Raw genomic sequence first — 24,071 nt, forward strand, 5'->3', positions numbered from 1 at the left:
TCCTGGCTCGGCTGCCTCTTCATTGTTGACCGCCGACATCTAGAACACTCCCCCTCGGCCCACAGAGCAAGTGAAAGACTTATGTAAGAACTGTAAAGTCTGATCCGGTCTCGCTGATGTAGTCCAGAATGTAGGCATGGCTACATCGAAGATCTGGGGTGTCACATCCACCCTTCTAAAATGGTAGCACAGCTTTTCTGGAACAGGCCTTTGGTCTTCGAGCTGTGCAAGGACGTTGCAGATGAAAGGCACATCACCCTTTGGTTCAGGAATGGGGTGCTGACTGAGAAATAAACCAGCGCTGGAGAAATAAGGACCAAAGGGGGCAGAGCAGAGGTCTGAGACACAGAATGAAAGAACTACGGGGGTTCAGAATTGGTGACATAGCCTACATGGACACAAATTGGCAGAGCAGGGCAATGCAACCATTATCAGGGGGATACTATGATGTACTAGTGATAATGAAACCAGGACTGGGTAAGTTAGGGAGAGGACCATAGAGGCAATAGAGATAGGCAAACAGCATAACTGATGGACCTTGAGCAAGGGTTGGGGAAGCCCCCCCCTTCCCAGCACCATATGAACTACTGAACACATGAGTGGAACTTAGATAAATACTCAGCATAATGAGTGCTGCTACCCACTCAGGATCTATACCGACTTGAGTGGCCATGAGGGAACGGGCACATCTCATTCCCAATTAATGCATGCAGTGCAAACATGGAGCCCTGAACTAGGGGCAGGGCCACTGTGCTCCTCCTGCTGTTTAGCAGGTAGAGACTGTAGGAGGCCACTCAGGCTTCAGAATCAAGGAGATTCTGAATAGAGGAGCACCTCCCTGCCTCCTGCCACAGCAGCCTGGGCTTAAGGTTGCTTGCCTCTTTTATAAGTTTCTATTGGTTATTGCATCTGTTGCTGTGATTGGTTGCTAAGCCTAGTATTTCTAGTGGATTAAGTGCGTAGGGTTTGAGTTATGATTGGCAGTTAGAGCTAGGGTTTTGATTTTCTATCAGGGCGAGGGTTTCCATTGGACTTCAGGTTTATGGTTACAGTACTGATTGGCTGTCAGGGGGAGGGTTCTGATTGGCTACTAGGGCTAGGATTTCACTGGACTGAGTGTTTAGGGTTACAGTTCTGATTGACTTTCAGGGCTAGGGTTCTGATTGGTTAGTAGGGCCAGGATTCCTACTGGACTTAGGGCTTAGGATTTTGGTTTTGACTGGCTGTTAGGGCTAGGGCTGTGATTGGTTATAGGGCCTATACTCAGTCTTCCACCACACCATCCACCAACACCCTCCTCTTCTTTTTACCAACTACACTCAACCATATAATCTTTACACTCTGCTCCACCAGTGATCAAATCTGGCACACTCATAACTCTTGTCCATCCACTCTTACACACCATATCCACTCTTCTCTAAAATACATCACCACCCCCTGTATTTTTCAAATACAACTCATTAGCAGAAACTCACATACAAATCCTTCACAGAAAACCACTACATCAATATCTTCTCTCACTACTCCACAGAAATAAAACAAAACACAACACACATAACAGCAGATCAAAATCACACAAGCATTCATAATACTTTCCACACACCCATTCCCACCCACATGATGACATAAATAATACAAATCTTGAACCAACATTACTCCAAACTCTCAATCTTCACCAGCACCTACCACAAACACCCCAACACAGCAATATTCATTCAACCGCCTCTCAATCATTGCACAATTTAGAGCCTTAGAATATGACCCACATGCTCCACTACTACCCCAACTCATTTGTATTTCAACCTAAACAGACGCAAACAAAATAAACAAGTAACCACTCTTCACAATGTTGCATCCCCATGTCTATTACACAACAAAGCTACTCTACGAAAAGAACACAACTCACCATGTCACTGTTATCCACCATATTCACAACCGACACACACAGATCCAACACAATGCCTTCGAAGTCTGCTGGACGAGGAACACAATATAGAAAAACAACACTATCATTACCTCATACAGTTAATATCAGCACTAATGACACACCTGCTACAGTTCAAAATATACTGCTTACACTTCTCCAAAATACAATCACACTGCCACCAAAACACAGTCTCTAAACTGCCTGCTAATAAATGCTCAATCGCTCTCTAAAAAGCAAGTACCACATCTACAACCTACTCACTGACACACAACCTGACTTACTCTTCATAACTGATTCATGGTTGGGAGATGACATGGCCCCAGTGTTGCATGAATCCTCCAGGCTATCAAACCATCACATAAAACCGTATTGGCAAAAGAGGAGATGGGCTACCTGTAATAGTCAAACAAGCAATAAATCTCATCAAAACAGACAACATCTCCATACGAGATTGTGAGGCCGTAATCACCAGATGCAACCCTACACCAACTTCCTCCTGTAACGTCCTGCTCCTTTACGGACCACCACCTAGCCATTCAACATTCCCAGACACATTTATAGACACAGTTTCAAACCTTGTAACACTATACTCCAACCTATGCATTCTTAGGGACCTAAACATTTGGTTTGACAAACACAATATGGCCCATCCAAAAGCTTTAATGACTGGCCTTGTCCATTGAACCTATATCAGATTGTACCCAATCCCACACACATCGCTGGACACATCCTAGATGTCATTTTTGCAAACCCAGAACTAGTTACCATGCAAAGCATCACACCAGCCACGTGGTCAGACCACCATTTGGTAATTTTCTTACATAAAACACCAAAAATTAACCCACCTAAGACAACCTTTTATACATCCACCTATTGACCTTGGAACAAACTTGATTTTGAACATGACTGACAGCCAGCACAGATCTAGACACAAACAAATTTGTTCAAAAACTTTAAGTGGCTACAGGAAGCTTTCAATATCCTAGTACCATTCAGGAAAACAAAACAGGACAAAAGAAAACAAGCACCTTGGAGAAAATGCAGACCTAACAAATAGAAAACAACAAATCAGAAGGCTGTGACAAACCTGGCTCAAAACAAACAACATTCAAGACAAACTTCACTTATCCAAGGTTAACAAATATACAAATCATTAATCAAAAAAGCAAAAAAAGGGACTGCGCAGACAGATTTAATGCTATATTTGCAAACAAAGAATTTCATAAAATTCTCAATGAATTTCAAAAACCTAAATGCATGGAAGAAACTCATCTCATTACTCAAGAATTGGCAGACAAACTGGCAAATCATTACAATCAACCAAGGCAAACACACTGGACTCCTATTTTAATCAAAGAAAAAACACTCTTTTTCAAAAATCCCCTTCAAGAGTAAACCAACCCACCATCTGCACCCCTTCAACCAGATATCACAGAGTGAATTTGTGGATCTGGTCAAAGCAAGCAGGCCTTCCGGCTGCTCTTCTGACCCTTGTCCACAAAACATCTTTAAGAACATTCTTTTATCTACCTCTGCTGCCACACCAGTAAGAAGAATCATCAATAATTCTTTAATTCTGGGAATCTTTCCTGAAGACCTTAAAAAGGCATGCATGCGCCCATTATTAAAGAAGACAAACCTGAACCCGCATGACCCCAACAACTACATACCAATTACAAATGGACCTTTCCTGGGCAAACTCATAGAGCAGGATTCACCCAGATGTCACAATCCTTTCGAAGATAACTCCATACTTTCAGACAGCCAAACTGGATTCCACCCAGGAAGAGGCACTGAATCAGCCCTCATCACCATCTGGGATGATTTTAAAAACACAATAGACTGCATTGTAGTTGCTGCACTACTTCTCTTGGACCTCTCAGTTGCCTTTCACACAGTTGACCATGACACCCTAGTACAAAGAATCTGCAAAGCCGGCATAGAAGGGATTGCTCTAGACTGGATAACATCCTATCTTCAAAACAGAACAAATGCCATCCATACCCCCCATTTCTCATCCAAACCCTACTTCGCAAAAGCAGGGGTCCCTCAAGGCTCAATCATCTCACCCATGCTTTTCAACATCTATATTATGTCATTACCGGCACTGATCAATGCATTTCAACTCACATTCTACAACTATGCAGATGACACACAAATACTCCTTAAACTGGGTTGCCGCAATGACATTGGAAACTCACAAATCTTCAGTTGCCTCAGAGCCGTTGATCAGTGGATGACTTGGGGCCATCTCAAATTGAATGCTTCAAAAACAGAAATAGCTCACATGTGGCGATTTGAAAAATTATAATCTACTCTGCGCCTGACGATCTGGGACCACCTCTTAAAGTATCTAAGGAAGTTAGAAACCTTGGAATTACCATGGACTCCAAGTTAACATGAATGCACAAGGGAACAAAGTAGCAAGATCAAACTTCATCACCATGAAAACTCTGCTATGCATCTTCCCTCACCTCGGATTTCCACACAAGGTGCAGGCTACTATCTCTCTTGTACTATTTCAACTGGATTACTCCAATGGCCTCTACCGTGCATCATCTCTATCTACTATGAAAAAACTACAAAGCATTCAGAACTCGGCTGCCAGACTACTCCTACATGTAAAGCCACAAGCTCACATCTCCTCTGCCTTGAGGACCCTCTGTTGGTTACCAGTTGCCAGAAGATCCATCTTCAAGCTGCTTTGTATCACCTACAGAGCAATACATGAACAGGACCCCTTTTCATCAGAAGTAAAATCACCAAATACACCCAACAAAGAAACCTCTGTTCAAGATTGGACCCCCGCCTCAAAACACCACTATACAAGAAAAAGACAATAGGTGGTACATCTTTGAAGCGGCTAAACTATAGGATATGATTACCCCCAAACACAAGATCCATTGATAACTATCTTATATTCAGAAGACTACTCAAGATTTGGCTCTTTCCTACATAACCACCATACTTCAACAGCAATGGACTGCATATCCGTGTATGTAAACATTTATAATTTGAATATATGTATATATCAAGATATGTGTATTTCTTTGTATAAATATGTATAATAACTAATTTTATCTTAAAATAAATACATCTTATGGACTTTTTAACAAATGTGTATTTTACTTATGGTTAAATGTATGTCTGTGTATGTGTATATGTATGTCTGTGTATGTATGTGTGTATATATATCTTCCAAAACTCCTTCAAATAACAGGAGACCCAGGACACCTCCAAGGTGCAAATCAATTTATTTCAGCACACAAATCCAATATAGATTAATTTAAAGAGTTTGATGGATCTGAACAATAATTAGAGCTGCAACTTTGAAATACTGTGGTACAAATTACTGGAAAACTTGCTTATAGATGCACTTTAAGATGACCGCCACATTATGTGCCTTTTGGTGGGGTTTCTAGGTTTTGTCCGTCTTTTATGTTTAGGAATATATGGTTTTTAACTTGGAACACTGTAATGTTGATGTATCCATGAGTAAGGCTGTTGCCGAAACGCGTTGGATTTGTGTGCTGAAATAAATTGATTTGTACCTTGGAGGTGTCCTGGGTCTCCTGTTATTTGAAGGAGTTTTGGAAGATTTATTAGGGCCTCTCGGAGCCCATCCAGGACCGCTGCGTGGAGTTCCTGCATTCCGAGACTATTGTGTGTGATATATATATATGTATATATATATATTTTAGGTATATGTGTAGATATATATGTGTGTGTATTATTCTACATGTTCATAGGTCATTGCATAGTTTCTATATAAGTTGTTTGATTAGATGCTTATGAGTCTGTTTTTTTATTTATCAGAATAGCTAAACATTTTCTTAACTATTTATCTACAAGCATTTCACTATTGAACTATTGAAGAAGGATAAAAAAAACGTTATAGAAGTACACAAATAAACTAACTTCAAATACTGCAACTCTTGAAAGTCTGTGTTTGTACAATACGACTTTAAGTCTCAATATTTTCCTTACACATATATTCCCATACTATTTAATTGTGTATCTATATATTTATTACGTTAGTCCTGCTGTACAAGAGAGAGAAATTACTCTCTCAAAAGCTTTACTCTGTCTCACCATCACCCTAAACCTCTGTCGATCTAGCCTCTAGCTCGACTCTCCGACTCATTCCAAACTAATTCTACTATATTGATCTACAAAATAACCATTCCTAGACTCTTTCCTCCTCTACCCCTCCTGGCTCACCCCAAACCTCATCTACTACTAAGAACTCCCAAACAACCCTACTAAATTCTTCCTCATTTAACTTTCCTTTGACTCATCCCACACCTCTTTTTACCACTATGATCTCCCTAATCCCGTTCTATAGGCTCTTCCCTCCTCCATCGCTTTTTTACTCATCCTACACCTCACCTTACTACTATGATCTCCCAATTAACGCTTCTGGATTCTTCCCTCCTCTATCCCTCTATTATTCTAGTCTAACAGATTCACATGTCCTCCACTCAAATTAAGTCATACCACCCTATACTAACACTAATACTGTACTCATATTTCCCTATTCTAATCCATCACTAGTACTTTTGGGTTCTGGAGTAGCATGCTACTCACCGAAAAGCGATTTGATGCCTCGTTGGGGGTAGTAAGCGCTATATAAATACAATTACAGTTGCAATTACAATTATTCAATGGGGAGCAGCAAGATGGGAGATTTATTCTCGGGCTAGTGACCCCGGGCAAGTGATAAAGGACTGTCTTGGCTGCTTGCCCACTCCCTGTCATTGAGTCTGCCCCTTGCACTTGACATCACCTAGGACAAACTTTTTAGAGCCATTGGTCAATATTCAGAACAACAAACTTTTGCGACTCACCTAGCTTCAATGGACATGAGGCGGGCAATTCTCTCAATGTAACATAGGCATCGTGTGGTAGCCCACAGTCTTTCACAGACAGCACATTTTTCATTGTAATGACCATTACATTTGCACAGACAAATACAGTTTTACTTATAAAACCATCCTGCACACAAACGATGATGTGTGAAAATTGGTTTTCAGTGAATATTTATCATTTGTGCATCAACAAGTAAAGTGTCTTGTTTCCATCACACTTCAGAATTACAAAACAAATGTGCTTCATTTTTGCTTTCCTAAATGCTGAAGGTGTACAGTTAATTTACAGGTATTTACATTTTGTTGTGTGTTTAAATAAATTACTTCCGAACAGGCTTTCCTTTTACACGCAAACCCAGCAAGATTGTCAAATAATTCCCTTCACTTTTCATTCTCTGACTGCAAAGTGAGAGTTTGTAAACACCAGTTCCCTGTTAAAAACATAAGCAGCAATTTGTCAAAAGGCAAAGCCTGACATTTGACCTCTGTACAGCAAATGTGACAAGATGAAGACAGAATTTAAAGGTATCTTTATTTATTATGTGACCTTTCAAGACCCACCAAACATTTGGCTGGGAGATCGGACCAACTGATGTCACTGGAGGGCAGAATAAGAGAGAAGGGAACATCCACGACTTACTTCAGCAGGCATGGAGCGCTTGCAAATTAGAGAGCGAGGCAGCCAGACGACCAATCCTTCCTTTTTAAAATCCACTGAGGACATAAAGGACACAATTACAGCAGTCAAGAATGGGCTCCCTGGCAACTTAAAGGACATTCGGAGAGAAGTGTCTGTCCTGGGAGGGTGGGAGGGCTGCCTTTGAGAAAACAAGGACTAGGAGGTTGACAACTGTGAGTGCCTTCAAGAATGCATGATGCTTCTTGAAGAGCAAAACATTCTCTTACAAGCAAGGACATCGAGAATCAGATACCTGCTTAGCCGGAGCATAACCCAAGGACTGGAAGGAAAGGATATCCACCAGTATGATTTGCATCTCTTTGACTCCCTACCGGAGAATGCAAGAAAAAAGAGATACATATAGATAAGGCACACAGGTTGGCCCAAGTATCCCAGTATTGTCAAAAAGAAGCCTATTAGAAAATATTTTAGCCAGTGTACACTTTTCTCTGATAAATAACTGATCATGCCTAAAACAAGAGAAGGAGGCCCAATTTAATAAAATAGAGCACAGATCCGATTTTCTGAGAATTCTCCTTGGTAACCCAGGCAACGTTTAAGACATTTAAACCAATCATGGATGACCTGTGTACTAGGGATATCAGCAACGGACTTCATTTAGGGGTCACAGCTGCGACCCCTGGCTTGCCCCTGGCCACCCTGGCACTGCCTTTGCGACCCCTGGCCTCAGAGGTGGGACAATCTGTGCTAGGAACACAGTGGCAGCTTGTCCTCATGGATGTCATTTGCAGCTCAACTCTCTTTGTTTTCTCTCAATTTTTTAAATTATTCAAATAGTGAATAATGTTTCATTGTTCACTATTAGTGTTATAAAAAAATGGAGTACAGTTGGCTGAAGTATGATCTTCACTGGCAGCTAAGGTAAGTAAAGCAAAAATGCTTTTAAATGTATGTTGTGTGGGTGCTTGCAGGTCAGTGTGTGTCAGTGGTGGCCGGCAGTTTTAGGGGGGCAGGAAGCACACTCACACATTCTTACACACACACACGCACATCCATTACCAACACTCATCAACATTCAAACATACGCGCACGCACCAAACATTTATCTAAAAAGATCACACACATACATACTTACCTTCAGCCTCGGAGGTCGCAGGAGCGTTGGGACTGCTGCCTTCCCTCATTGGCTGGCTGACCTTAGGTCAGCCAATGAGGGAAGGCAGCAGTCCCAACTTCGTTACAGAGTGGGATGGGGTCAGTGAGACTGCTGATCCCACCCCACTCTTTGACGAGGTGTCACTGATTGACACTCGCCGTGGGCGCTTCAGGGCTTGAACCTGAAGCGCCCAGGTCGAAGTCAATGAGCGACGCTTCCCTTGTCACCCAGGGGAGGGCCTCGAGGCACCTTTGCTGAGCTGAGGTCACGCCCACAGGAGCTGTGACCTCTTCAGCCCAGCAAAGTTCAGCTCAGGCAGCCGGAGTCTGCGCAAATCACGCATATCTGCTCCTGGCTGCCTGACCTGAACATGAAGAGTGTCTGTCAGGCTGACCTTTGTTCAGCCTGACCGGCACTCTTCATGTGGTGCAAAAGGCGGGGCGTGGCCCATGCCCTAAAGGACGGGATGCGCCTGGTGTTTACATAAGAAAGTGTGTTTGTGTAAGTCTGAATGTATGTGTGCATGTAAATGTGTGTGTGAAAATAAAAGTCAAAGGGTGCGTGATGTCACTTCCGCTACCCCAGACATTTTGGTGAATTGACGTTCATGGCCTCAGCTACAAATGGGGGACACCCTTTCAAATTCTGGAGTAAAGGGGGATGCTCTAGACTGAGATACCTATTTTACTGGGGCAACATCAGGACCTTTGAGGAATACACAGAGTTTCTGAGATAGAAAGCTTATGTTATCCAAAACTCAGGGCTGGGCACTACAACTGGTGGAGAGGGAGGGCACCACGAGTGAACTCATGGATTTTGAGGGGTTCCCTATAAGCTCACATCCATTCAATTCCTTGTGCCTAAGATATACAATATCTTGAACATTTTTCATAGTACAAAAACACATGCCACAAGCAATGAGAAAGAGAGCTATGGGTCATAAACAATAGGGGGGATTTACTCATTGCAAGTAATTTCATCAGACATGCCTAGGGGAAAGAGGCAATCTACATACTTCTGTACAGATGTTATGTTATGTTATGTTGATTTGTATAGCATACTAATGACACAAGAGGGTATTCAGGAGATTTGGCAAGGTGTGTAGGTATGTGGTCCCAAGGTGCTTATATGAAGTGCCGGTTCTTCAGCTTCTTGCAGAACTAAAGAAGTGAGGAAGAGGCTCTGATGTGAAGCGGGAGGTCGTACCATGTCTTGGGTGTGACATAGAAGAATGAGCGACCTCCTGTTTTGCTTTTGCATATGCAAGGAGTGTGTGCAAGTGAGATAGACCGTAGGTATTTCGTGGGTTGATGAAAGTATATGCGGCTGTTCAGATATTCTGGTCCTGTGTTGTGTAGGGGTTTGTATGTATGTGTGAGAAGATTGAATTGGCTGCCCTTGTGAATGGGGACCAAGTGAAGTTTCCTGAGGTGCAGTGTGATGTGGGTATGGGATGGTAGGTCAAGTATGAGTCTTGCGGCTCCATCCTGGATGGTCTGCTGTCCGTGTAGGAGTTGTCAGAAGATTCTGCTTTATAGAATGTTGCTGTAGTCCAGACTTCTGGTGATGAGTTTTTGGGTGACGGTCTGTCTGGTGTTCTGAGCAACCATTTGAAGATCTTTTGCAGCACAGCATGTGTATGATGTGGAAGCAGGAGGTTCACACTGCGTTGGTTTGAGCCGTCATGTTGAGCTGGTCATCTAGGAAGATCCCTACATTTCTTCCGTGGTCTATTGGTGTGGGTGTTGGTCCTAGCTCCGACCTCTACCAGGTGGAATTCCATGGAAAGTTCTTGTTGCCAAAGACCAGTACTTGCATCTTGTCCAAGTTGAGCTTCAGGCAGTTGGTTCATATCCGTTCTTCTACCATGATCATGCAGTTGGTGAAGTTAAGCCTGGTGGTGTTTGTCTTGTCCGTCAGGGAAAGGATGAGTTGGGTGTCATTGGCATAAGAGATGAGGGTGAGGTATTGTGATCCGATGATGTTGGTGAGCGGAGTCATCAATATGTTGAAAAGAGTAGGGCTGAAGGACAATCCCTGTGGGACATGGCATATCAGTTTCCTGGGCTCTGGTGTGAAGGGTGGCAGCCTGACATTTTGGGTTCTTCCTGTGAGGAAGGAACAAATCCATTTGAGAGCAGATCCTTGTATGCCTATCTTTTGGAGTCTTCTGATGAGGGTGTTGTGGGAGAACAGTGTTCAGGGCTGTGGAGAGGATGAGGAGGATGGGGGCCGCTGTTTCTCTTTGGTCCAAGACTTTTTCATTGTTGCCTGTGGCCGCAATGAGTGCTGTTCCATGCAGTGGTTCCTTATCAATCCTGAATTGTGTGTTGTCTGGTTGGTGGTGAAGTTCATGGTGGGTTGTGAGTTGCTTGTTATTAACCTTCTCAATCACTTTGGCTGGATAGGGGAGCAGGGAGATGGGTTTGAAGTTGCTCAGTGGATTCGGGTTAGCTGTGGGCTTCTCGAGGATGGCATTGATTTCTGCAAGTTTCCATTTATCTATGAAAGTGGCAGGCATGATGGAGGTGTTGATGATGTGGGTCATGATTGTACTGATTGGTGATGTTCCCAGGTTGTCGAGGTGGTGGGAGCATGGGTCCGCTAGGAGCCCTGAGTGGATGGTTCTCACAATTGCTGTTGTTTCTGGTGAGAGTCAGGTGTCAGTCTTGTTTGGTGGTGTGTAGGTTACCAATGAGTTCTCTAGTGCAGGGTTGGTGTGTAACGTTGCTGAATATGTTTGTGGTTTTGCTGTGGAAGAAGTTAGATAGATTATTGCAGAGTTGTTGGAACGCAGCAATTTTGCTGACAGTGGCTGAGGGCGAGGTGAAACCCTTGACGATCGAGATCTCCTTGCAGCTATTGGAGTTTCCTTTGATGCAGTCCATAAGTGCTTTTTTCTTGGTGTTTCTGATGTGCTGGTGATAGCGTCTCAGTGCAGCCTTGTAGGTAGTTCTGTCTGCGATGTTGTGGCTGGCCTACATTTCCATCCTGCTGTTTACAGTGTCGTTTGGTGCCTCAAAGGTTTTCTGTGTACCAGCTTACTTGTTTGATCTACTAGGCTTGTTGGGTTTGATAGGTGTGAGGGAGTCCACGCAGTTCTTCATCCAGTTTTTGAAGTTGTTCATGTACTTATTTAGGATGTCTGTAGGGCTAGGCTGATCAGCGCTGAGTCAGTCTGCTTCTGTGACTTTGCCCTAGCTGCAGCTTGGAGCGCTGAACCTGGTAGGGGTGTTGGCTTTAGTTGTGTTGATTTGGAAGTGGATGATGGAGTGGTTGGTCTTTATGAACTTTGTAGTGGAGTTGTATTTGATGCTGTTGCTTGTGATAAAGATGGGGTCCAGTATGTGCCATGCAGTGTGAGTGATTCTGTGATGAGCTGGGTGAGCCCGATATTGCTCAAGCTTCCAAGAGGTTCTGTGGAGCAGGGTTCATTTTGGTTTTCCAGGTGAAAATTGAGGGCACCAAAGAGAATGTAGGCTTTGGTGTTGATGGTGAGCTGAGCCACAAAGTGATTGATGAGGTTGGTAAAGATGGCTTGTGGTCCGGGTGGTCAGAAGACAGGGGCTCCTTTCAGGGTGAATTTTTCAGAGATTTGCAGCTTGAAATGCAGTAAGGTCCATAAATGGAGTGGTATTTTCTTTGGATGTTGTGCATTAAATGGATTTCTTATAGATGATAGTGAGTCCTCCTCCTGGCTTGTGAAGAGGTTCCTGTCAAGTGATCTTGTAGCCCCCTGGGGTTGCAGAAGCAATGGCAGGAGTCAATGAGAATTTGAGCCAGGTCATTGTGATGAACAGGCTGTGAGGTGCTCAGGCGGTCCCATATTAGTGCGTTTGCTGAGACATTGTTTGTTGAGAAGCTTGCTTACGAGTGGGTGTTGATGTGCAGGATTGCTGTGGTGTAGGGTGGGAATGTAGGCATTGTTGGTGCTTGTGTTTGTGAGTTGGGAAGGGATTTTGAGGGCATTTAGTATTTGGAGGGGTATGTGGGTTGGTGGCTGCTGGACACTGGCAGTGGGTGCAGGTGAAAGCTCCTTCCATGGTGTGAGGTGCGGTGCAGCAGCTGTTGGGGGAATGGCATCCAGGGTCTAGTGACCTAAGGAGTGCTGCAGAGTATCTCTAGGTGGTGATCGGACCAGGGCTCCCAACATTTGGTGCGGACCAGGCATTGACGAGTGCAGATAGGTACTGATGGCACTGCACGCCAGATTGGCTACACTCTGTAGACAATAGGAAACATGGGGATTGAGAAAAGGGTTGACTGAGTTCAGGTATACTTCTATACATCATATGGAAATGCCCTAAACTACAGAGATTCTGGTCAGGTATTCTAGAGGCACCTAAAAAGGTTAGAAGACGTGAGATGGGAAAGTTTCCTGCAACAATAATACTGGTCCACCTGATTCCACCGTCGTACCACTCCATTAGTTCAGGGGAAAAATATCTACCAGTTATTGCTGGCAACTAAACAAGTAATCTTGTCGCTTGGGGGGTAAGAGTCCGTCATCAATAATTAAAATGTGTTTTGAGGGACTTTGGGCATTGCTGGGTTCTGAGAAATTGGCATATATCACGAAAGACCCGAAAGAGTATTGCATACGTTGTGGAACCCAGTGCTTCACCATGTCAACAATGACTACAGAGGCCTCACTGTCCATTGGAAGTTGAGAGTACGGGCTTCCTGGAATCAGCAATATACCCATAGAGCAGCGTTGGAGGCTGTGACAATATCGGCCTTAGGGTTTTGTTAGTTAAGACATTATAAAGCAGATAGTGTGCATTTATTAAGAAGGGAATGGGTTGGATCCTTGGGGAGTGAGATGCTGGGAGTGAAGTGGCTGGGTTCGATGGGAGGGATTTTTTTATTGGTAAATGTGAGCTACTAATTATGGGGAAATGCTGGCTGAATCTACTCTGAGGATAGCAAGCCCTATTCTGTTTTATGTGAAAGCTTTAACAACCGTTGGTTTTCCTAAGGAGGACAAGAAAGTTTGTCCTGCTCCAGGAACCTCATTTCACAATAGCTAATTAAGTGATGGCAAGGTTTTTTTATTTTTTTTAACAAAAGCAAATACAGTTATACACAAAGACAAACATAGAAGAAATAGTGCAGCATGAAGGTTCAGTGTGCAAATACGTGCGTGAACCTGAATACAATTGAAAATACTGGTGATGAAAACAGTTACTGTGCAAGTGTGGACCGCGAACCATGAGTGAAAATGTTCTTTGCCAATAACTGCAATCTTTTATCCTTGGTATAGTGCACAGATTGGTATGAATTATTCCCTATTGGCAGGTTGAAAATGCTCTGTATTTTTATTATTGCATTATTAAAGTCATCCATTTTCCTCGGATCCTGGATATGAAAGCTTGCAAAGTCAAAGGCCAGGATACTGATATGTTTTGTCTTGTCCAGCGACGATATGTGGCCACACCATCAAAATGTTATTCACTTTCTGTAAGCGACAGGTCCGTGTTATCCATAACTTTCAGATTTGTATTCATTAAGTGCAGTTTTGATGTTATATTGTTTTTGTCTTTTCCCTTAGTAGAGCTAAGGAAAATGCTGGTCTCAACGTCACATCATCTTCTCCATATTTTATTTGTCACCATTAGACATCAAGTTGGTCATGAATTGCCATTGTGTGCAACCTATTGAATACCATTAAAAATATATATGAGAATGTTGCTCTAACGAAGTAATTTGTGGTATTGTACATTTTTTTTTTTTACAATTGTACTGATTCCAAAGTGTTCTGGTCGAGCTTCTTAGAGAGCGATTTCTGTCTTCCAAAGTTGCAGCATTTGCCACTTTTACTTAAAAATTTGACCCCTGGATCCAGTGATGTTGTTTGACAACTTTCTGCTATTCACAGTGTGGATTAGAGATTATAAGAAATGCATGATGTTTTGTATGATGCATGTGTCACATCTGATGTTGCACCTTTATTAACAAATCATCCTACTAAGGTGGGCCTTCACAAGACAAGCATTTGGTGAATAATTGAAGGTCAATTTGATGCCAAATGCCAGGACCTGCTTGTAGTTGCAGTAGTTGAACACAATGAATCAAAGTTGGATTTAATGGTTCAGGTGGATAGGAATGTGAAAGCATGCATCCTCCAAATCTCTACCCACCATTAAATCATGGTCTTAAATTAGCGGAGTGATATTTCGAAGGAATATCTGTCAGAAGGATTGCTTTATGAGAAAAATGTTTAGGAGCCACAAGTCCAGAATGGAGCTCCATCTTTTTTTGCTATTAAGGGCTTACAGAATACTTCTCTATTGCCTTTTCTGTATGTTGTTGCATGTATGTTTTGGTACTGGTAGAGTGTAAACCTAACTTGAGAGCAGTGGAGAACTGACCGGGCCTCTGGAGGAAGTTCAAGGGTGGACTGTCGGTTCTGGGGTACCACTTCTTAGAGAGGTGTGTCTTCTTCAGCTTTGGGAACTTCTCTGCAGCATTGTTCCAGAGCATGGGCATTATTTCTTGTTTCAGCTTTTGACGTTGTTTTACGTGTTCTTTTGTAATTGACTGTCCATGTTTTTTAAAGGAGACTAGTAATTATGTTACAGAAATCTATTTGACCAATGTTCTAGACTTCAGTGTTTACAAAGTACGGGTAAGGGAGTTGAGAGAAGAAGACAGGTGAGGAGAAATATCACTGAAGTGGTCAGGCTTCCTTTGATGTGAGGACCATGTTGCAATAGGAAAGAGGACATTGCACGTTTTCCTACAAACCAGGACACTAGATATTGTGGGATGAAAAGTTGGCCTCTCAAACCTCATTGGTGGTCAAGGCCTAGCTCAAGGTAGGTAAAGGTTGATACTAGATACCACATAGCACATTTAGAATAAAGATGAAATGTTGACCCGGTATTGTTATTTTAATGCCCTTGAAAACATATACATGAGAAAATACACAGGAATAAAGTAGAACCAAACATCAGAAATCACATAACTCAGTAACACAATGAAATATCAGAAACAAAGGCAGTATTGACACTAAGGACCCATGCTATACTCAATATATAGTTTGCTTTCACAACTTGATCACCATAAACTGTAACACAGAACAATAAGGAAATTGACCCACGCGCCAAAAATAGTAGCTTGTAACATTGCTATATATGACTGCTCACTTGTTACTATCTGCAAGAGAAATGTAATAAACACAGGTTTTGATGAAGGCAAGTCAACTGGCTCAGTGCTTGCCCTACAACTGAACTACGAGAAGGGAGGAAACAGCTTAAGTTTGATCTCTCCTGCCAAGTCAGAACCTGACCAGCATGGGATAAGAGGGTCAATAAGGTGAATCCAGGTGACTTTCCACCGCGAAACCTCCAGAGGCATCACACAATATATTATGAATCAAAAGAAGCCCAATCTCAACATAAAATACTTATTTTTAGAGCCCAGATGTCCTCAAGTCCTAGGAAAACAAGACTTCAAGTGTTTCGAAATAAACTAGCTACCTTCTGGGGAAATCAAATCCAAATAAAGAGAGACTGTTACCTCTGGCAAGATCCTAAGTCTGGCCACAGCTCTTTCCCTACAAACATTAGGTAACAACCTATGTCCAGCAAAGGCAGGCGTGAGCATGAGAGAAGTGAGGTAGAGCAGCTGCTTTGGGCAATGTGTCATGAAGTAATCCATATGAATATATGAATTAGTGTATTACACCTCACTCAGATATTTTAAAGGATTTGTGACAAATCCAGGAGGTTCTAGGTCAATAGTATTCAATTCATGGTTTTGGATGATCAGATCAGTGCAAGATTTTAATGATATCCAGATCTAATAAATGTACATAACTAAATGAAACACATTTTTATAATTAGCAGTTATCCTGAGAATCTGCAATGAGTGCATTCTTCTTGGACCTTTGTTGGACATCCCTGCTCAGGAAAAAGTACAAGTGTGTTATATTCATTAATACCACGTTAATTTTAGCTGTATTGCCAGCCAGCAACTGAAAAGTTGATTGGCTTGACTTTCCTTAGAGGATTTAGTTCTTAGAACCTATTTCACCAGCAGTCCCCAACAATCCAGCAACACCACGGCATCCTCTAGATTGAAGAAAAAACAAATCAGTCCCTTCCCCATTAGCAATCTCAACTTTGCTGTAAACACTAGACTTGGGTCTCTCCATTCTGGTGTTATATGGTTCCTACTAGGTTTGTAGGACTGCGTCCTTTACAACAAGAACGCCATAATATGGAGACTAAGGGCCTGATTGGAGGAGGGGATTACCCCATCACAAAGATGACGGATATCCCGCCTGCAGTATTACAAGTTCCATAATATCTGATGAAAACTTGTAATACAGCGAACTGGAGTAATCCCCTCCGCCATGGTCTAATCAGTAATTGTTGGTTTGTTGTTGGCTAGCTGACAGTGCCCCATCCAAACCCATGACCAACATAAATAGATGTTATGCGTAACCTCGAACATTACCCTGATTCCCAGTGAATCAGTGGAAACAGATCTAACCCTTTAATTTAGTCACTTTTGCATGCCCAAGGTAAAGAAACAAACATGCATTTTCAAAACATTTATTGAAATGATCATATTTTTGCATAAAAAGCATGGTCTGAGATTATTAGAAAGATGAGATGTTACTGTAGTCAGCAGTGTGATAATGGTGAACAATGCAATGTGTTAGTTGTTGCTAAAGTTGGCTCACTCCTCTCTGTATCTAATCCTATATTAAAGAGAACATAGAAGGGATACGCTTGTGCCAGATCAGTTGGCATAGTCTACCCCCCATATCTTAGTCTTAGGTGTCAGGAAGCTAGTCTGAGAGAACAGGTTATCTTCCTTTGCAGGATGGAAGTCGGAGTCAGAAGGGATGCATCTTCGTCACAGTTCACAATGGTTCCGTGATCATCTGGTCTGAAGTGCTCCTCTCAGAGTGCAGCGTTGATGCTGTTTATATAATAAAACACTTCTTATCACACTGTGACAGGTGCAGAACTGCAACCTTGGTTCGTCTAGCACAAACGGGTTGTCTTCTAATGGAGATCTTAGGCCATGCAACAGGTGGACATCAGACTACAACTATACAATATTCTGTAATCTATTTGGGAATGGGTGAAAGAGAAATTTCTTGAAGTGAATTGGAACCTTTATCTTGCCATTTGTATGATCATTCTTTTTTTATTTGCATGTCCTGCAGAGGTACTATTACAGCAGGTCCGTTTTGATCCACTCTTTTTTCCAGGCCTAGTGTTTAGTCAAAAGCATTTAGTTATCTTCCAGTATCAACATCCAGTTCAGGTGCCTTGGTCTCTAAAATAGAGCACATCTCATTTCCATCTTCTACTTCAGAGAAGAAATCGATTGTCTATAAAATATATCCTCTACTAAAATTCTGTAGGGCCGTCACATTAATTTCCTGATGTTCTCAACTAGGAAAAGTCTCAGATGAGGCACCGGAATCGTGCTTATGCCAGTCTGTCCACCTGGGACGGGAAATGAGAGCCAAGCCCTGAACACCATCTTCCTTAGTTTGCCCGATTCCTTAATCAGTACTCCACATGTGGGCCAGTAATGACCTTGTGGGCTTCTCTGTTTCTGGCAAGAAAGCCCCAGTCATAGGAAACTCAAGGAGGTTCTGCCATCTTTCTTCTTTCATCACCCCACAAAATAGTTATGAAATCGAAACACATTTGTTCTGGTGGTACTGCCACTCTCTTGCAGACCTTCTACTTATAAACACCTCTTACGAATGCTTGTTGACACCCATCAACTCTTGTTTGTTGTATTACTTTTTTTCTGTGCCCTATTGCTCAGAAGCCAGCAGTTGCAGAGGTCTCTGGTTTCTCCATCACATTAAATACTTTCAAAATACAAAAAAGAATATTGTACAAAGAGAAATCCCACCGCATGTTCACTTTGGGAGAAATCCATTATGAAGATTCCAATATAATTTGTACTCCATGGAAAATACAGTATGGAAATTTCATGGCAATTATTTCCATTCCTAGCATGAGTTGAATATTAGTTTCCCAAAGTTTGCATGAACCCTGAATGCTCACGAGATTTACCAAAAAGTGTATAATATGACAAATTAGGGAGTGTTGCCTCCACCAGCTTAGGAAACTCTTGGCAAGTGGCCAAGGCGACATCAGGTGAAAACGTTTTATGCTTACAAAGTTGTATACAAAAATTAAACTATGCATTTTTCTTTGCAGTCATTCTTGATGTATGACTTGAACTGCAAATTAAGGTTGTCTACACTACATTTACCAAAAATAATATGCGAAAATACGGAGTAAAATCAATCTTTTATTGCTTATATTTATTTATTACATATAATTTTTTTTTTTGGGTTGTAGGAATTGGCCCTAGTGTGTCACATTATTAGTAGTTAACATAATTATCAAAGTTCCTATTTTTAATATTATTTTAAGTTATAATGTTTAGTAATTGTGTTCTAGTGCTTACTTTTTTGCCATAATTATTAGTTGGTAGTGGCCAATACATTTTGCAAGAGAAAAACGTTTGAAATCAGGAAAATGTGGAGAATGTGGAAATGTGGGTATGCTAAATTCTTTAAAAGGAAAACAACATATTTACAATTTTTTACTGATAGTGCTGTGTTATTTTTTTTCACCCTCTTCTCTGGTGCTTATCGTGCGGCTTCAGTGGGCAAGTTTCCCTGATGTCATGGCGTTTCAGTACAAGTGGTCAACATACCTGAAGTCTGTTGGTTCATTCTACATAGGTTCGAGCCCTGAGTTCGACATCGCTGTCTACACCCTATGCTATGTAACAAGACCAGACAAGCTGTAAGTGCCTGGGCACTCTCTGTAATCATTTGGGGTTGCTTCGTTTGACCTTAATCTATTGATTTGTTTTTTACATAGATTTTACATTCAAGGAGTAGCTATAGTTCCTCTAACATACTGAGAATAATTGACATTTTGTTTCAGTCTAGTTTTAGTCATTGATAGAGCTCAAGATCTTGGCTTCCAAGAGTGTGTGGGTGGTGTTTGAGCAACTAAAACACGAGGTCTAGAATTATCAATCTGGAATCACAAGAAGTAGATGATATTGATTTAGGTCTCCAACCTACAAAAGTGGTGGCAAGGTAACAACACCCCCACCCCATCCGATCTCACTTCCTGTGCAAACTACATCCTTCCTTATGCACCACATCTCTTCCCATTTAGAATGCTTCGCCCTACTAAACCACACCTACTGTACTCCCAGCTGCACTACCACCCCATCTACCCCTACCAGAACACATTAAATCCTCTCTGGACAGCCATCCTTTCGTCATCCCTTCTACACCACACCCTTCCTCTCTAGACAGTACTCTCACTTCAGCCTCCTCCCCACTATAGACCACTCTTTGTAGAGGTATTCCAAAATTAATTGGGGGGTGGGAGAATAAACAACAGGATTGACAGTATGCATCAACAGGAAAAGAGACATTAAACAACTGGATTATGAGCATCAAATAACATGACCATTAATGTTACTGAATTAGAATATAGTTATTAAATTAAAGGTTTAGAAGTTTTAAATAAATTGATCGGAGATATTTAGCAACGAGATTGGAGATATTAAACAACTGGCTAAAATACATTCTGGAAAAATATTGGCTGTCTTAAATAACTGATTAGTGGTATTCCGTTGCAATACTAGATGTATGAGACAGAGAGATTAGAGGTACCCAGTAACAAGGTTAGAGCTATGAAACACCTGGAGTAAATGTATTAAATCACATGATTAGCGGTATTACACACCTTAATTAGATGCCTTCAATAATAGGCGGACAGATATTATATTAAATACCTGGATTCAAACTATTCAGTCGCAGGATTCGCGATATTAGACAACTAGATTTGACATATTCTATGTTAGGATTAGGACAGTAAATAAACAGATGCAACGTATTCAATAACAGACTAGAGACTCAGTAGAGACATTCAACAACTCAGGCAGAGGTTCTAACCAATTAGATCGAGAAGGTCAAAACAGGTAAACAACTAGATCAGTACAACTGTACAAATTGTGTGTGGGTTTTCAATAATAGGATGAGATACTTTATGTGAGTACCAGCATTAAACAAATGGATTAGAGGCACACAACAAGAGGATTAAACATTTTACACGCCTCTTTATAGGTGGTTAACAGAAGTGGAAACTTGTATTCCCCGTTTCTTGAAGGATCATGGTTCCTGAGGGGCCCCCTCTCAGGGTTCACTGCTTCCCTGGAGACCCATGGTAATTGTAAGGAGAGCAAAATCATCTGCACTGCATCGGCAGCCATTCACTCTTGGGATTGTTGCCTACTGAGTCCTGTCAGGCCTGTACCCTGGGTCGGCTTCTCTATGTATTTGCAGACCTTAGTGAATGGTTATAAGACCTCATTCCGAACAGATGAATCCGCCAAAGGGAGTTTTTGACAGGCTGATACACAGGAGTAATAGGGCTGTACTGCTGTCTGACTGTCTTTGCTTTTTCTACATTAGATCAGCATCTTTAAGGATTGCCGCCCAAGCCCTCACATGTCCATATGACATCTGCCTCGCACTTCTCAATCCGCTGCCTCCTTCAAGGGGCATGCCATTTATAAATGTTCCAGTGTTTCAAGAAAGGTTTTGCTTCATGCCAATCAGATGGGGTTTCCTGTTATTGCTTTGCTCCTCCTGTAGATGCCATTTTGTTGTTATTCCGAAGCAGATATTGATGTTTTAGCAGGAGCTTCAGTTCCCTCGAACTTAGGGCCAGATGTAGGAAACACTTTGCGAGTCGCAAACGGCAAAATTTGCCGTTTGTGACTCGCAAATGCGTGTTTCCTATGCAGAAATGCATTTTGCGAGTCGGGACCGACTCGCAAAATGCATTTCCGAATCGCAAATAGGAAGGGGTGTTCCCTTCCTATTTGCGATTCGCAAGGGTATGCAATTCCATACGTGGTCGCAAATGGAGTCGCAGTTACCATCCACTTGTAGTGGATGGTAACCCATTCGCAAACGGGAAGGGGTCCCCATGGGACCCCTTCCCCTTTGTGAATGGACCCCAAAACATTTTTTCAGGGAAGGTAGTGGTCCAAGGGACCACTACCTGCCCTGAAAAAAAAAAACGAAACAAAAGGTTTCGGATTTTTTTTTAAGTGCAGCTCGTTTTCCTTTAAGGAAAACGGTCTACACTTTAAAAAAAAAAAACTGCTTTATTTAAAAGCAGTCACGAACATGGAGGTCTGCTGACTACAGCAGGCCTCCATGTTAGCGAGTGCCCATAGTCGGTATGGGGCCGCAATTTGCGACCCACCTCATTAATATTAATGAGATGGGTCTTTGCGACCCCATACCGACTCGCAGAAGGTGTCTGAGACACCGTTCTGCATTGGAAATTGCGACTTGCAATTTGCGAGTCGCTCCGACTCGCAAATTGCAAGTCGCAATTTCCAAAGTTGCTACATCTGGCCCTAACTTTCTAACCCTTCCTTAGCACTGTGTATACATGCAGGCGCACATGCGGCTCTTCCTGGCTCATTAACTCTTTCATGGGTTTATATTTGTTGTAATATGCAGAAGTCAGGTTTATGGCACACTTGCACATGCAGGAGTTTGTGGAAACAGCTGCTTCCTGTGTTTGTTTTTGATGATGTAGGGCCTGGTTTAGGGTCCAGTGTAGGGGTTACTACGTCACTAACATGGCGGACTTCTCCTCTGTCATATTACAAGTGCCGTTGGCTACAATGGACTTGCCTATAGTGGACTTGTAATACGGCGGACAGGGTATGTGCAATATTTGTGACGAAGTAACCCATCCGCCGAACTATAAATCAGGCCCAAAGTCTCTTCCTTCATGTTTAAAGCTGCATTTAGCAGAGAAAGAGAGCAAACACTGAATCAATGACAAAATAATGTGCAGTATATGAATTCGTTTTTGTTGTTGTGTTTTATAAACATGTTACAATGGATCCTGACGTCCAATTCTTACGCTTTGCAACTAGGTCACATGGTTTCTAAAGGAAAACTCAGTGCACAATATGAACAATGCTAACATCCTAGTGATTACACCCTTAGGTGCATGATTTTTAAACTACAGGTAGGAAGTGTGGGGATTTGGTGGGATGGTGGAGAAAGACCAGATACATTTTATTTCAAATGGATAAACTACAACAAACAACAGTTCAGGTTTCTGTGGCTCAATTAACACCAGCGCCATATGATGATATGCCAGCCATTCCACCAGTATGGGTCTGGTGAGAATTTAGCCATTGCTCAAAGAGAAGAGGGTGGAGTCCAATGGAAAGAAAGAGATGTGTAAAGACCTTGATGGTAACAAAATATGCCTGATACTAGAAAAAATCAAGACTATTATGTTTTTGTCCTAGTAATGTTGCCTTCTTTTTGTCAAAAGGTGTGATCTTCGCATCGGTGGACAAACTAGCAAAATTCAGACCTACTCCTGGACCAACTCCACCTATGGTGATGGGAAGAGATATGTTGCATCTTCTTATCCCAATGTCTAATGTACATGCCACAGAAAATAAAGATTTTGTTCTCTGAAAAAGATTCCCTTCAGTTTTCTTTTGCTTTAGAGTTATTTTAGGATTTAAGTCACATGTCTGTGTTCTTCAATTTCAACTTTTTAGTTGCTATGAACGGTTGAGATCTTTGTCTAATTTGATTTGCAGGAAATACTAGCCTCCAGACCACACTGAAATTAATATGGTAATTAAGTATTTCAATCATTTTAAATTAAGCTGTCAGTTTAGTTGAATGAAATTTGACATAATGGGAAAGGAACTGTTAAGATGGTGAAATGTCCCTGCATGGCTTTGGTTCTGAAAAGCCTTCTCCCCTGCCTCAAAATCACCATATTAAGATGTAGCATTTTGACCCTTGCATCAGCACACGTGACCATCATGTGTGTGTGCAACGGAGGCACTTTTGAAACAAGGATTGAGACCCGGAGCTGGGCTCTGTGGTGGGAGGCGCACACGGGATAATGAATGAAAAGGACTACTGTTAGTACATTGGCTGCAGAGGACTGACAATGTGGCAGCTCTACGATTGCTGTTGACTGGCCTCTCCTCTTGCTATCCTACTGCCCTCTCCGGTGTTTTCAATAGGTCTGTGAAGTAATTGATGATGATAACACCGCCAATGCTTGAAGATTGATATATTTAATAAGATTTAAGTAAAGCTTATAGAAGCCCCATCCTGTCAGCAAGACGTCCAACTTCAACTGCCACAGTATAAGATTCTCTCTATGTTAGAACACATTATAAATTCTAAGGACTGTCTTGTTAACAAGAATGCGGTGCTCCCATAGTAACAGAACACTGTATAGCAAGACCTCGCAATGAAGTGATATATTGTATAATTGATTCTCCTTGACGTTGTACTCATTTCCCAAATTGGTGACGTTCAAGAATTGTACTTATTTTGGGCAAGTAATGTAAATCAAGCTTTTTTATACATATCTCATATTCGTTGAGACCGGC

The 24,071-nt window shown here is 41.9% G+C and overlaps 1 protein-coding gene across 1 annotated transcript in view; it reads left to right on the forward strand.

Moving 5' to 3' along the window:
* The window catches only part of LOC138292367 (uridylate-specific endoribonuclease C-like), a 105,772-nt gene extending 82,638 nt beyond the window's left edge, over positions 1–23,134 (forward strand). The window contains exons 6-7 of the mRNA XM_069230929.1: positions 19,248–19,390; positions 22,982–23,134. Of these exons, the coding sequence (XP_069087030.1) occupies positions 19,248–19,390; positions 22,982–23,093 (255 nt within the window). The 3' untranslated portion in view covers positions 23,094–23,134. The remainder of the gene's footprint in view (positions 1–19,247; positions 19,391–22,981) is intronic.
* The last annotated feature ends 937 nt before the right edge of the window (positions 23,135–24,071 follow it).

Source organism: Pleurodeles waltl, chromosome 4_2 (assembly GCF_031143425.1).
Source record: "Pleurodeles waltl isolate 20211129_DDA chromosome 4_2, aPleWal1.hap1.20221129, whole genome shotgun sequence".
NCBI lineage: Eukaryota > Metazoa > Chordata > Amphibia > Caudata > Salamandridae > Pleurodeles > Pleurodeles waltl.